The 15,059-nt window shown below is 49.9% G+C and overlaps 1 protein-coding gene and 1 long non-coding RNA gene across 2 annotated transcripts in view; one reads left to right on the top strand and one right to left on the bottom strand.

Moving 5' to 3' along the window:
• Positions 1–13,531, top strand: part of MLLT1 (MLLT1 super elongation complex subunit) — a 36,437-nt gene extending 22,906 nt beyond the window's left edge. Inside the window, exons 8-12 of the mRNA XM_083421654.1 lie at positions 482–593; positions 2,729–2,828; positions 4,385–4,456; positions 6,482–6,553; positions 7,235–13,531. Of these exons, the coding sequence (XP_083277780.1) occupies positions 482–593; positions 2,729–2,828; positions 4,385–4,456; positions 6,482–6,553; positions 7,235–7,363 (485 nt within the window). The 3' untranslated portion in view covers positions 7,364–13,531. The remainder of the gene's footprint in view (positions 1–481; positions 594–2,728; positions 2,829–4,384; positions 4,457–6,481; positions 6,554–7,234) is intronic.
• LOC310668690 lies at positions 10,846–14,310 on the bottom strand. The gene is made up of 2 exons (XR_014506798.1): positions 12,264–14,310; positions 10,846–12,191 (listed from the first exon to the last, which is right to left on the bottom strand). It is a non-coding gene; the product is annotated as an uncharacterized lncRNA (long non-coding RNA).
• Between the last annotated feature and the right edge of the window lie 749 nt (positions 14,311–15,059).

Below are 15,059 nucleotides of genomic sequence, written 5' to 3'. Positions count from 1 at the left end.
CCCGTTTCTTTTTGTTCTGAAATGTCTGATGGTAACACACTGATTTTGCCGTCAAACCGGAGAGATGGGAGGGGGGCTTGGGAGAGTCGCAGAATGTCTGCTTGCCTGTGGGGCAGACCCAAACCACCGGTGGCCCTCTATGCTGTATGAATGCCCCTTTTCCTCCGAATTCTGTCCCGTGGCTCAACAGCCACCCTGTTTACTGTTCTAGACAGGTAGAACAACGAGCTAAACAGGCCTTGTGGTGGGCCACTCTCCCTGTCTTGCGATCAGGCTGTGTTTGGCATGGGGAGCTCTCAAGCTGTGCCACCCTGTGTACAGGCCAGCCCAGTTGTTCCTGGGGTGGCCCAGTGGGAACTGAAAAGAGCCCAGATGGACAGTGCCTGGTTAGCAGCCCAGCACAACTCCGCTTAGCGTTGAACCTGAGTTTCCCTGTCCTGTGCCCATTTTTAAACTGGCTTTCCTGGCTTCTAAACCCCAGGGCCTCTACGCTCCATGGTCGAGGACTTGCAGTCAGAAGAGTCTGACGATGATGACAGTTCTTCTGGGGAAGAGCCGGCGGTCAAGGCAGCTCCCATCAGCAGGGATGCGAGGTGAGAGCAGCCCGGGTTTATTTATGTGCTGTTTTTGCCTGTGTTTAAGGCAATCAGGGACGCGGGTGGCGCTGTGGGTAAAACCTCAGTGCCTAGGACTTGCCGATCAGAAGGTCGGCGGTTCGAATCCCCATGATGGGGTGAGCTCCCGTTGCTTGGTCCCTGCTCTTGCCCACCTAGCAGTTTGAAAGCATGAAGTACAAGTAGATAAATAGGTACCACTCCAGTGGGAAGGTAAACAGCGTTTCCATGTGCTGCTCTGGTTTCGCCAGAAGCAGTTTAGTCCTGCTGGCCACATGACCTGGAAGCCGTATGCCGGCTCCCTCGGCCAGTAAAGCAAGATGAGCGCTGCAACCCCAGGTCGGCGGTTTGAATCCCCACGGCAGGGTGAGCTCCCGTCGTTCGGCCCCAGCTCCTACCCACCTAGCAGTTCGAAAGCACCCCTAAGTGCAAGTAGATAAATAGGAACCGCTTTCTAGCGGGAAGGTAAACGGCGTTTCCTTGTGCAGTGCTGCGCTGGCTCGCCAGATGCAGCTTCGTCACGCTGGCCACGTGACCCGGAAGTGTCTTCGGACAGCGCCGGTTCCCGGCCTCTTGAGCGAGTTGAGCGCGCAACCCTAGAGTCGGTCACGACCGGCCCTGTCGGGCAGGGGTCCCTTTACCTTTAAGGCAATCATGGTCCCCCAAAGGAGTTCACAGTCCGGCTTACAGAAACACAGAATGAAAGGTGGGGGGGGGGGGGCAGGTAGAGAAGGGAGTTTAATCAAGGCCAGAACTCTTGGGGCCACCTGACCTTCCAGTGGTTTTGTTTGAACAGCAGTTGTTAGTTCTTGTACATTTGGCTGATGAATGGGGTCAGGGTGTCCTTTCCCCCTCCCTTCTGCAGCCCCAGAGTAGCTGTCTGTTGGCACACACTACTCTCTCTGGCAAGGAGGGAGTCAATGGAGTCTCTTCCCTGCAGCCTTCTTGTTTTCTGGCTGGTGGTTGGGGCTAGGGTGGCCTTCCAGGCAAGAGGGGGAGCAGCCCCTGGCAGTTTGGTTCGCTTAGCCAGCGGCAGAAGCCAGAGTTCACTGCCCTTCGTTTCTGCCTTTCCAGCACAACAGTCGGATGCAATTGGCTGTCTTTTGTGTAGCTGTTGCCTAAAGCAAACAAAAGACATGGGGGTCAAGCTTCCGTGACTTATTTGACCTGAACAGATTGTTCAGGGTTTTCATCAGAGCGGGTCGAGTTTTAGCCAGTTCTAGTTCTACTCAGAAATGAATGAATATGATGAAATTGGGCCCATTCATATCTGGGAGTGCTCTGAGTAGAACCGGCAGTGGATGCAACCCTTTGCTGCCTGTGGAGGGGATGGAAGACAAGCAGCAGAGCAGGCAGCCTTTTGCCGTCACCCCATCAAGCTCAGGATCTGGTGCACCCAGCATTAGCCAACGTGGTGCCCTCCAGACGGCGTCAGCCCCTTCCAGCTCCCATCAGCCACAGCCAGCATGGCCCAGCGGTCAGAGGTGATGGCAACGTTTGTCCAGTAGCTTCCGGAGGCTAACCTCAGCTCTGCACTGACTGCTTGCTGCATTCTGGGCATTCATCCTGAAGCTGCTTGCTTACAAAGCATTGGCTGTAGCCACTGAGCTACTGGAGACAGAGAGGGGCCTGTCCAGGACGTGGGATCAGAGCCTCCTGCTGAACCCTGCAGCCTTCCAGGACAAATGTGGGAAACCTGTAGCCCTCCAGGTGTTACTGAACTACAACTCCCACCAGCCCCAGTGGCCACGGATGAGGATGAAAATTATATCTCAGCAACATCTGGAGGGGCAACCTGTCCTGGAAGGCTGCCCCCATCGTCCAGTCCGGACACTGAGGTCCAGCTCCGAGGGTCTTCTGGCGGTTCCCTCACGGTGAGGTTACAGGGGACCAGACACAGGGTCTTCTCGGTGGTGGCGCCCGCCCTGCGGAACAGCCTCCCATTAGATGTCAAGGAAATTAAGAACTATGTTTGACTTTTAGAAGACATCTGAAGGTAGCCCTGTATTGGGAAGTTTTTGATGTTTGTTGTGTTTTTAATATTTTGTTGGGAGCAACCCAGTCAGATGGGCATTGTATTATTATTATTATTATTATTATTATTACCTCTTCAGGCTCAGCCACAGCGATAGCGACAGTGACAACAGTGAGGACTCCTGCCTTCCAAGTCGGGAGCCTCCGCCCAACCAGAAACTACCCCCTTCTAACAATAAGGTAATTGTGCAGCAAAGCCAGTTTGGCTTCCTACTCACCCCAGCTGTCTGGAAATTTGGCCCAGGTATACTAAAGGAGCGCAAGGCTGGGGTGCAGGGGCGGGGAACACAGTTGTAGGAGTGGCTGCTTTTTGTTTCGTAAGCAGCGGAGAAAGTTGGGAAGAGGAAACAGAAGGAGAAAGGACCAAAGGTAGAAAGGTTGCAGATAGTAATAGCAAGGGAAGATTGGAAGAAGTTCATTTATTATTATTATTATTACAGTGGTGCCTCGCAAGACGAAAAGAATCCGTTCCGTGGGTCTTTTCGTCTTGCGGTTTTTTAGTCTTGCGAAGCAAGCCCATTGACGGAGTAGCGCTATTGGCGATTTAAGGGCTAAAAACGGCTTTTTAAGGGGTGGGGGATTAGCGGTTTTGCTGCTAAAATGCTTTTAGCAGCTTAGCGATTCAAAATAAGGGGTTTTGGAGCAAAAAAAAATATTCACATTTTTTCGTCATTTTTCGTCTTGCGAAGCAAGCCCATAGGGAAATTCGTCCTGCGAAGCGCCTCTGCAAACGGAAAACCCTTTCGTCCTGCGGGTTTTCCGTCTTGCGAGGCATTCGTCTTGCAGGGCACCACTGTATTTATCGGAGGAAGCAGGGAAGGAGTTGGAGCTCTTTGGTCCTGTCCTCTCGAGGGGATTATGAACGCCAGTGAGGGCAGGCATAGCCAAACCCGGTCCTTCAGGTGTTTGGGGACTACAATTCCCATCACCCCTGCCCACTGGTCCTGTAAGCTCTAGGGATGATGGGAGTTGTAGTCCCAAAACATCTGGAGGGCCGAGTTTGCCTATGCCTGTGCGGGGGTGTTGAAACAAGGCAGGAACAGAAATCAGGGTGCATTGCTAGCTTGTTTCAACAAATCGTTTAACTAACTGCAGTTCGGGTTCGGTCATAAGCTGCTGTTAGTTTTAAGGCAGGCAGAGGATGTTCCCAATGTCTTCCTTGCAGCCACCCACAAGCCAAAGGCTTGGTCACATAGTTCAGTGCTGGGTTTGTAAATAGGGGCGCAAGACACCCGGACAATTGATGACCTCCCCTTTCGGCAGAGACAGAGTACAGAGCCCTGTAGGAGAAACCACTATCCCCATTTTGCCGCCTTCTCCAAACTGGCTTCCTCCAGGTATTACTAGACTACAGCTCCCATCATCCCTGCCCAGCGACCATTCTGGATGCAGTTCTTGGGATTGAACGTCCATGGAGGACACTGGGTTCAAGAAGGCTGCTGGCTGGCATGAGGACATCCGTTGAGATCATACCTGAGTAGAGATTTGAATGAGGCCCTTTCCTTGTTTCCTTGCCCCTACTCCCACGATGAATCGATCTCGTTTGGGGAGCTCTGGCTGGTGGTGGGGAAATTCCTCATGGGGGGCAGAGTTGTTACGAGAAGGGGAGAGAACCTGTTTTCTAGATTGCGCCTGGTTTGCCGTTTGAAGGAGCGCAGTCTTTGCCACCTTATCATTGCCTTTTGTCCCCTCTGAACTGGCTTGTGAGCACGTTCCCCCTCTTTAACTGCTTTCAGGTAACTGGGAGGAAGAGTCCAGAGTCCTGCAGCAAACCAGAAAAGATTCTGAAGAAAGGGACCTATGACAAGGTACCTCCCTGGAGAGGGGCATTTAAATTGTAGGAGGGAAGGGAGGGAAGGAGAAGCCATCTGTTGGCAGAGAGAGCCCTTTCCTGCTCAGGACAAACCAAGCCAGCCCTAACAAGGCTCCAGCCACCTCTTTTGAAATGTGCAAAGCTGTCTCCTGCAGAGCCGGGCCAATAGTTCATAACCAACATTGTCTCCTCTGGCAGGCAGCAGCTCCCTGGCTGCCTTTCCTAGCCCTGCTAGATTTGAGAGCTCCCAATTCTTTCTCCTCCCACACCCAAGCTTCTCCCTGGGCCTCAGGAAGTGGATATACTGATTCTTTTTTACTTGATTTCGGAGGGGTCCCATTTATTCCCTTTCTGTCATCAGGCGTGGCCAACTCCCAAGAGGCTGTGATCAGAGTGTTTCAAACTGGCAGTGATCTACCCCGTTTGGGGAGGTTCAGGTCAAAGTTGTTGAGCTTTGGGAGCCAGTGATCTACCACAGACGTCCAGTGATCTACCACCAGTAGATCACAATCTAGATCTACCTGTTGGACTTCCCTAATCTAGATGGTGGGTGCGGGAAATCGGGTTCCTTTTTATTTATTTTTCTCCTTTGAAACAAAAGAAGAGGATCTGGTCTTTTTATAAGGAAACTTCATACAGAGTCTCCTGCCAACCTAGCAGTTTGAAAGCACGTCAAAGTGCAAGTAGATAAATAGGTACCGCTCTGGCGGGAAGGTAAATGGCGTTTCCATGCGCTGCTCTGGTTCGCCAGAGGCGGCTCAGTCCTGCTGGCCACATGACCCGGAAGCTGGACGCCGGCTCCCTCGGCCAATAAAGCGAGATGAGCGCCACAACCCCAGAGTCGGTCACGACTGGACCTAATGGTCAGGGGTCCCTTTACCTTTAAAGAGGAGGTTGCTGAATTGTAGGGTGTAAGACGACCAGGGCATGACCTGCAACTTCATATTGTATATATTTAAAAACCTATGCTACCCTCCTTTAAAGCAGCCTCTTTCTCTTACAGAGTAGGCGCGTTGCTGCTGCTTTTGTTGTTGCTGCTGCTGGAGCAAAGCTTCAAATAGCCCTCTTGCTCAGCCCTGGCAGCAACACAGGCTCTGCTACCAGAGACGCTTTAATGCAATCGTGGCCCTCCAGACATTGCGGAACAACAACTCTCATCATCCCTGGTCATTGGCCGTGTTTGCTGGGACCGGTGGGAGCTGTAGTTCTACAGCATCTGGAGACCCAGAGATTCTCCCATACCTCCTTTAATGGATGCCAGAGATTGTTCCTGCACTGCTTGTATGCATACAAAACTTGCCTTCCCCTTTTCTTTTAGGCTGGTTTTTGTGTCGCCGTTTCCCCTCGAACCCCCAACCCTTTGTAGTAATAATAATAATAATAATAATAATAATAATAATAATAATAATAAATTTTATTTATACCCCGCCCTCCCCAGCCAGAGCTGGGCTCAGGGCGGCTAACAACAATCAAAACAATCCAACATTCTAAAAACATTTCACTATAAAAATTAATCAAAATCAAATTGATGGCAACCATTAAGCAAGATTCTGTGCAGATTGCCAGAGGAGGGTGTCAGACTGTGCCCTGGCCAAAGGCCTGGTGGAACAGCTCTGTCTTGCAGGCCCTGCGGAAAGATGTCAGGTCCCGCAGGGCCCTAGTCTCTTGGGACAGAGCGTTCCACCAGATTGGTGCCACAGCCGAGAAGGCCCTGGCTCTAGTTGAGGCCAGCCTAACCTCTGTGTGGCCTGGGATCTTCACAATGTGCTCATGTGCAATACGGGAGTTCTCATTCACTGGGCATCACTCCTAACCCACCCACCCACCCACCGTGTCCATTTTTTGCAAAGGAGGACAAAAACCTTCCCCACTGCCCACCTGAACTGGCAGCAGCATATTTGCCCTTCAGGCTGTGGGGGGGGGGGGGGAGTGAGCATTAATCAGCTTTTTGACGGCGAGAGATCTGAAAACCTCGAGATACAGAGTTCTCCTTGCTAATGTTCCTTCTTCCCTCTCCAAGGCCTACACTGATGAGTTGGTGGAACTTCATCGGAGGCTGATGGCTTTACGGGAACGAAATGTGCTTCAGCAGGTAGGACATGTTAGGTGGTTTTTTGGTGTGGGATGCAAGTTGAAGCCAGAGGGGGGATGTTAAACGTTCTCTTTTGCTGCAGTGCAATGAGTGGTGCGGCTTTTGCTGTTTTCAGATTATCTTGTTCAGGCACCTTATGCATATACAGTGGTACCTCGCAAGGCGAATGCCTCGCAAGACGAAAAACTCGCAAGACGAAAGAGTTTTTTGTTTTTTGAGTTGCTTCGCAAGACGAATTTCCCTATGGGCTTGCTTCGCAAGATGAAAACGTCTTGCGCCTTTTTCTTAAAACCGTCAATGCATTCCTATGGGAAACCGTCAATGCACAGCGGTGCTTCGCAAGACGAAAAAATTCAAAAGACGAAAAAACTCGCAGAACGAATTAATTTCGTCTTGCGAGGCACCACTGTATCCAACTGTAACCTGTCATTATTATTATTATTAATATTAGTTTTGTGGCCTTGCAAATTCAACAGAAGCTGTCCTGGGAGCAAATACGGGTCTCAAAAGTTAGATAGGCTAGCAGTTTGAAAGCTAAATACTGAAATGCTTCTCTCCCCCCCCCCCCCGCCCTAATAACTACATATATTCTAAAATGTAAAACAGGAAATTTAATAAAAAATTATAAGGGGGGAAAAGAATATTTGTGTCTCACTCCGATCCTTTTCCTCCCCGGCCTAGATTGTAAATCTCATTGAGGAAACCGGACATTTCAATGTCACCAACACAACCTTCGACTTTGACTTGTTCTCCTTGGACGAAACAACCGTCCGCAAGCTGCAGAGCTACCTGGAGGCCGTGGCTACGTGACCCTTGGCTCCGGAAGCTGGACGCTTTTTTTTGAAACCAGAATCCCCGTCTCTTCGGTACCAGGAAATGGACTCGTGGACCTTGGCCGCCGCCTTATCCTCTCGATTCACCTGAAGCACTGCCTTAGGGATCAGCCACGCTCTAGGAACACGCTGCTGCTGCCGCCGCTTCTGCCGCTGCCGCCGCCACCAGCCACGCTCCTCCTCTTGGGCTTCAGCCGAGCGCTCGCCCTCGGCGGGCCCGCCCTCCTTCGCTTCAGAAGCTTTGCTTGGAACTGGTAGAGTAAAAGCTGCGCTGGCCCTAGCCGCGACACCGCGCTCTCCTTGGTTGTTTGGTTGTTGCTGTTTTTTTAATTCCGGCTTTTTAAATTTTAGAACGAGATTCTCTTATGTGTGTGTGTTTTTAAGGAAAAGAATGCACGTTTGAGGCATCCTCTTTTTAAGCTCGGGATAAAACTCAGCTGCCGTTTCTGCGCGGGACCTACGGACGTGGAAACAACCCGGCCTGCAGGCGTCGCGAGGCTTGCCCCCCCCCCCCCTTTGCCTCTTCCCGCTGCCTCTCACCCCAGGTCACATGGAGAGACGTTCCGATCAGATCAGGGCAGGCATTGGTGCAGCTGAATCACATGACTTGCCCAGAGGACAGCCAGTGGAGTATTGTGGGGCGGGTTCTGCGTCCCGGGTGCGGCGCCGCCCGGCCTGAACTTGCTCCTCTGCGCGTGGGACGATTTTCGAAACGTACTTGCGCCCGCTGACGGCGCCTGCCATCTCGCACTTGAGGCTTTCGATGTGGTGCTGAATCCAGTTCCCCATACAAGAGCCTTGTTCCTTTTCCCCCCGTTTGATCTGCTTTAACTGTAAGGACTATGTTACTGTACGCTGTCCTGTCCTGTCATTCATATATATGTATATATGAATGACGTATACATATATATATATGTCATTTATATATATATATATAAGTGTAAGAAGGGCCTAATTGGGTCTTAAGGTCTCAAAAGGGGTTGTGTAGGGGTTTTGCGTGGGGGGGCATTGATATTTCATTTCTGTTTCCGTTTCGTTTTTTAAAAGTTGCAGTGGCAGATTGGGGGGGGGGTGTTAAAGTACAGCTTGACCTGTTTCTTCAACATACCTGTGGGCAGATTTTTATTTTATTTTTGGCATATCGAAACCAAGCAAATATCCTGAAGATCTCTCTCTTTTTCCTCCCTCCGTTCCCCAAAAGGGACCGATCTGCGTTGCTCATTCTTCTTTTCCTTCTTTGCCATCAGTGTTCAATTAACCTTTTGCCAAAATGCGTCTACCGCCATTGCCCGTTTTGCGGACAAGCATTCCCCACCCACCCCCACCTCCCCGCCGGTTTCTGTGAAAGCAGTTGGCCCAGGGGTGGGGAAGAGACGAACTAACTCTGAGAGTTTGTCTTCCTCCTCCTCTTTCTTTCAAAACACCTGCACGGTTTCAGAAACAAACTTTGGCAGGTGCTGGACAACACTAATTGGAATATTGGTCAGTATTCCTTGCTTGGCGTGGGGCTGTATCCGGTAGGGGGAAGACCCTGAAGTATGCAGAAACTCCCCACCCCCCCTTACGGAAACACACACGGTTTTAGCATTTTAGAGGCACAGCTTACCTTCCAAACAAGTCTTAAACCTTTTGCCAAATGTTACAGGACTACTGGTGGTGATGCTGTTTGTGTTGCGGCAGGTGGGATGTGGGATTTCGCTTTGAGCTCTCTTAGGGGTCCTAAAATGAGTGCTCGGGTGGGGGGGGGGCTTTGCGGCTTGTGTGTCGAGTCCCGCTAGTTGTGTTGGGGGACGGGTGTTTTTTAAACCTGCTCGTCTTAGTCTCTTCCCCACTTCCCCCACCCCATGCAAAAGTGACAACTCTTATGCGGCAATAATCTGATCTTCGTTAGGTCATGTTGACCCCGAATCCTGTTTCGAGCTTTCCTTTTTTAACTTCCCGTCCGTGTGTCTCTTGTTTGTCTTTATAAAATGCCAACTTCCAGAGCTGCTCTGTTGCAATGACTCAGCTGCGTCTCACATCTGGCCAGTCGTTCTGAGCCTCAGAATTTGGGGAATTCCAGAGAAGACTCTGCTGTGCCAACAGAAAAGAAACAGAAAATAGTAGGAGAGGTTTCTGTGTTTTGGAGGTGCTTCCACTTTGATGGGGGCGCTGCTAGTGGCATGAGCCCCTATTTCTTTCTCAAAGTTCCCCAGGGTTTCTGGGTGCCTAATGAATTGGTCTGAAAGGGGTTCCCAGTGTGGCAAAAATTTACTTCTACACCACTCTGTTTGTTACCCAGGTAGGGGACCTACTCTTAAATAAAACACAGAACCAGTTCTTACCACACCGGGCCGGATGATCGAAGAGTCTAAACAACTTTAAACATAACCCTTACCTAGAGACGATTTGAGGTTAATGAACGGGGGACGTAATTGAGGAAGCAAATTCACTTTGAGCAGCACCTGCTGGGGGAAATGGAATTGGGGTTGAAGGAATTGAAGAGAGAATGATTTGGGATGGGATGCAATTTAACTGAATTAATTTATCTGGGGCTCGCCTCTAAATTTGTGTGTATACATATGTCTGAGCATGTGTATGTATACGTATAGATATACACCCAACACACATTTGTGCCCCCGGTTTTGTTACGAGGACCTTGCAGCACCCCTGGAGCTCAGCAACGCTGCCTTTCTAGGCTGGGGGTTAGCAGGCAACATGGATGCCGTGCAGCCTCCGGATGAGGCCTGCTTCCAGCCCTGGGTACTGCGAGGCCTCCTCCTTTCCAAAGCAAGAACAGGCATTTCTTGTCAACCCCCCGCACAGCTCTCTCCGCCTCCCCAAACACTCCGCTTTTGCCAGTATCCATTCATTCCAGATGTTGCTGTGTCTTTGCGTTTGGAAGTTGCCTTGAGAACAAACGGCACCCGAGGGGGGGGGTGGCGGAGAAGCCTCTCCCCTCCCTGCTTCCTCCTGGATGTTGCCCTCCCCGCCAGGCAGCTGCGTTCTCGGGTGAGCGAGACGAGGTGGGGGCTGTCTCTTTGGTCAGGGCAGCCTCGCCCAAAACTTAAGTATTAATCGCTCAGGGGGGGTGCAGAATGAGCGTTTGTAAGAAGCTGGGGAGGGTGTTTTCTTCCACTATTAAAAAATGTATTTTATAGGTTTTGGTTTTTTTAAAGAACGACCCCCACTTCCTCTCACCCCGTTGGTGCCCCTTGTAGCTGTTTTGGTCACCAAAGGACTTCCTTGTGATCTGATTTCCCCACCCCCCTTCCTTTTCTCCCCCACCCCAACCTCCTCCTCTTTATTTCCAAAAGCCTTTGGGGCTTTACAGCTGGGCCTGGAGCCCAAATGCCGGTTGCGCAGTCTTGGGGTTTTATGATACTGGGGTTCCATTCTCCTCCTCTTCCTCCTTTCCGTTGTAGATTCTTTCTCTTAGAATGGCTGCTGTGTTTGTGGGTCCATTGTGGTGTTCTTGTGTGTGTGTGTGTGTGTCTTGAGTGAGAGCGTCCATGGGTAGCTGTAACAGAGATGGGGGAGATTGGATGGTTTTACCTATCTCTGACGTCTGATAAATCACCCCAAAGGGAAGCGTAGTGAGGAATGGGGGGGGGTCTTTCCAAATGGGTGTCTTCTTTATGATCTTTCTCTCCTCCCCTTCCTCTTCCGTTCCTTGAAACTGACAGCGCTTTAAGTCTGTTGCCTGTCTTTCGGTTTTTGTATTAAAGGGCCTATTTCAGGGGGTGGTTAAAATGGATTGTGTTTTTGGTTGGGCAAACCCGATCTCTCTCTCTCTCTCCGCCTAAATCTTCGTATACCGCTTTTCCTCTTCATTTTGGCCCAATGGTGTTAAGTAGATGTGAGATGTTAGGAGTTTTAAAGCTGTGGGATGGGTGGGGAGGGGGGAAGGAAGTGTTTTCAGTAGATGTGGAAATTTTAGAGACTTGAAAGCTATTTCCCCCCTGTTTGTTTTGTTTTTAAGAGAAATTTGGGGGAAAGCAAAATATATGCAATGCTGCCACTTTAAAAAGAGTCTGGAATGAATTCTATACATCTCAGAGCACAAAATCCTACAGCTATAAGCATGGGCTCTTTCCGTTTTCCATTCAAATAATTATTATAGATACGTTTCAGTGTTAACAGCTGCACAGTACCTGATTCAGGCATTTAAACGGCTGCTTGTATGATTCCCTGTGGCAGTGTTACAATCTGGAGGTTCTTAAGCCATCTGCGCGCTGCTAAGATTTAACGGGTAGGTCTGGGGCGATAAAGGGCTCTCTTTTAAAAGCAGAAATGCAACACTGCGGAGTGGCAACTTAAAGGCTTGCTTCAAGGGTCCTCAAACCACTCTGAGGTTTTTACACTCGAGCGGTGTACACAATTTTATGAAATGAATAAATGCGCATGGCAACGCTAAGCACATGTATAATATTCTGACAAGTGTGGCACGGAAAAAAGGAGGCAGCCCCTACAGTCATGCGGAGCTTTGGAGGCGCTCAGATAATAGGAAATACCGTATTTTTTGCTCTATAGGACCATAGGAGGGGGAGAACGGGGGGGGGATTCTCCCCCTCTCTGCTCAGCGCCCCTTCAGCGAAGCGGCAAGAGAAACGGAGCCCCTTCCATTTCTCCTCCTGCTTCGCAGAAGGGGCCCTGCGCAGAGAGGGAAAACTGTGCAGCACCTCTCCAGCGAAGCGAATCCTGGAGAGCAAGAGGGATCGGTGTGCACCGACCCCTCTCGCTCTCCAGGTTTCAGGCAGCTATCTGCAAGCCTTCAGAGCGCAGCGGGAACTCCTGCTGCGCTCCGAAGGCTTGCGGATAGCCGCCTGAAGCCTCCGGAGCGCAGTGGGAGTTCCCGCTGCGCTCCGGGGGCTTCAGGCGGCTTCAGCGAAAGCAACGCGAAGCCTCCGGAGCGCGGGGGGAGCTCTCCCTCTGCGCTCCGGAGGCTTCGCGTTGCTATCGCTGAAGCCAAGGAGCCTGCATTCGCTCCATAAGACGCACACACATTTCCCCTTAATTTTTTAAGGAGAAAAAGTGCGTCTTATAGAGCGAAAAATACGGTAGGTGAAGTTTGGCCTTTGAGACTCTCTGCCATGTCAGATGAGATCCCGGCCGTATGTGATTTGAGGGGGGAGCAACCTGGCCTTATGTCAGGCCCCAGTAGCTGTGCCATTTCAGCTGGCTGCCTCCCAAGGCTAACTTACGAAATTGGTGGGCTGTTCTCGCAGCTTGCCTTCATCTACCAGATTGTTTTTTAAGCCTGGTCTCTTTTTTTGCCACTTAGCAAATAGGATTGAAGATGAAAATAGGAACAAACTGACGGTGCAATTCAGCCAGAATGCAAGTTCTGCTTGAGCTGAGGAACAGTCGAAATGGAAGGAATGTTTTGTTTCTAGTGGGGGAACACCCTTTTTAATGCAACCAATGCTAATTTTAGCTATTGCTCAGAACAAATATTTCAAAAGTGTTTGCTTCCTTCCCCCCAGACTTCCCCTTTTTAAATGTGCCAGGCAGAAGGAAAGATTTGTGCTCCAAATTCGTTTGGGTTTCCCCGCAGGTCTGGTGTCCATTCCTGGTAGCCAGCAGAGATTTAGAAGGCTTCCATCTGCTGTACCCATGACTTACAGGAAGCGTTTTAGCCACAAGAACCTTGGAACCCGCTGAGAGAGACGCAGCTGTTCCGTTACCCATTTCAGCTGCTGCGTCTTCTTCCCCCCTGAGCAGCCGTTGGGAAGAGATGGGGGTCTGAGTTCATCACTCAAAGTGGGACCCGTCTCCAAAAAAAAGTTCTGCCCTCCGTGAAGTTTGTCCCCCACCCCCATGTTCTGTCCAAACAGCAAGCCCAAAGCGCTCTCCAGTCTGTTTCCACTTTGGTGATTTTTTTTGGAAGCACCGCTGCTACTTCGACAGGGGAGGTGTGCCCACCCATGGAAAGAAATAGGATTTTAAAAGTGTTTTTAATTATGGCCAGATCTGCGCTCCCCGGGTGCAATCAGAGATGCTTCTGGTCTTGGAAGCACCCTAGGAAAAATCTGTCCGTCGTGTTAAAAGTTGTGTGTCCACTGCCATTTCCTGCTAGAACAGAACTGAGTATGAAAGGTGCTGTCGGTTCCGGAATTAATCTTCCTGAGAAGCTCAGGACTTTCCTTTTTTCCAAAAAAAATAGTTAAAATCGGCAAGATTCCAGTTCGTATTCTTACCAGTAGGTGGGGAAATGTCTGGTGAGGGCTAAGGTTTCCTGTGGTTTCGGGAGGGGCTTTTCATATCTCTTTGCCACCCCCCCATGATTAGCAATACCAGAAGAGTATGCAAATTAAGAAAAATTGCATATAATGTATACAGGTTGCTGTATTCAGATTCCCCCCTCCCTTTTTATTGTAAAGTGCGCATATCCCTAACCATGCTCCTTGAATAGTCATAACACATATCTAATTTTAATTGGCTGGGGGTGGGGGTGTCATGAGTGTGTAAAGGCCTTGAGAACAAAAAAAAAGAGAGGTGGGAGTTTTGCACTCTTGAAGGAAGCGACTGAGTACTTGATCCTCTCGCTGGTGTGTAATTTTTTTAAGGCTGTCTTCTGCTGGAAGCAAAGGTATTAAATACCTGGTCTATGTACAGAGGATATTAAAAGTACTTTGGGTCTGGGGCGGGCGGGGAAGGGAAGTTCTTTGCTCTGGTGTAATAAATGAGCCTAGCCCATTATTCCGAAATGAAACCTGGAAAGGCGGGAGGGGTGGGCGGGAATGTTTGTAATAAGTTAAGGGATTGGGGTTTTTTTGTCCTGACTTTTACGCCTTTTTTTTTGTTAAATTTGTGAAATTTATGGAGGAGTTTTATAGGAAAAAGAAAACATGAAATAAAGGTGAGAGAGTCACAAGCGGCGGCATTTTTTGTGATGTTTCTCTTGATGGTCTCCATTTCCACCACCACCACCTAGAGCAGGGGTCAGCAAACTTTTTCAGCAGGGCCCCTCAGACCTTGTGGGGGGCTGGACTATACAGTGGTGCCCCGCAAGACGAATGCCTCGCAAGACGGAAAACCCGCAAGACGAAAGGGTTTTCCGTCTGCAGAGGCGCTTCGCAAGACGAATTTCCCTATGGGCTTGCTTCGCAAGACGAAAAATGGCGAAAAAATTTGAATTTTTTGTCCGCTCCAAAACCCCTTTTCCTGCAGCGCTAAGCTGCTAAAAGCATTTTAGCAGCAAAACCGCTAATCCCCCAAGCCTTAAAAAGCCGTTTTTAGCCCTTAAATTGTCAATAGCGCTAATAGCGCTAATCTGTCAATGGGCTTGCTTCGCAAGACGAAAAAACCGCAAGACGAAAAGACCCGCGGAACGGATTCTTTTCGTCTTGCAAGGCACCACTGTATTTTGAAGGGGGGGAAATGAACAAATTCCTACGCCCCACAAATAACCCAGAGATGCAAGCACACATTCTACTCATGTAAAAACACACCGATTCCTGGACCATCCATGGGCCAGATTTAGAAGGCAATTGGGCCGGATCTGGCCCCCCGGGCCTTAGTTTGCCTACTCATGACCTAGAGGTTCAGCTGGAGCTTGTTTACTTTGGATTCTCCTTCCCCCATAAGTTCCCACCCATCTCTTCCTGTGGGTTCCAAATTTCTTGGAGTACATTTTTCTTAGAAATGTTACGAAGGTGGCCACGTCTGAAAACCACCTCTGCCACCATCTT

The sequence above is a fragment of the Podarcis tiliguerta genome (assembly GCF_965153285.1).
Source record: "Podarcis tiliguerta genome assembly, chromosome: 18".
NCBI lineage: Eukaryota > Metazoa > Chordata > Lepidosauria > Squamata > Lacertidae > Podarcis > Podarcis tiliguerta.
This window is presented reverse-complemented; position numbering and strand designations above follow the sequence as displayed.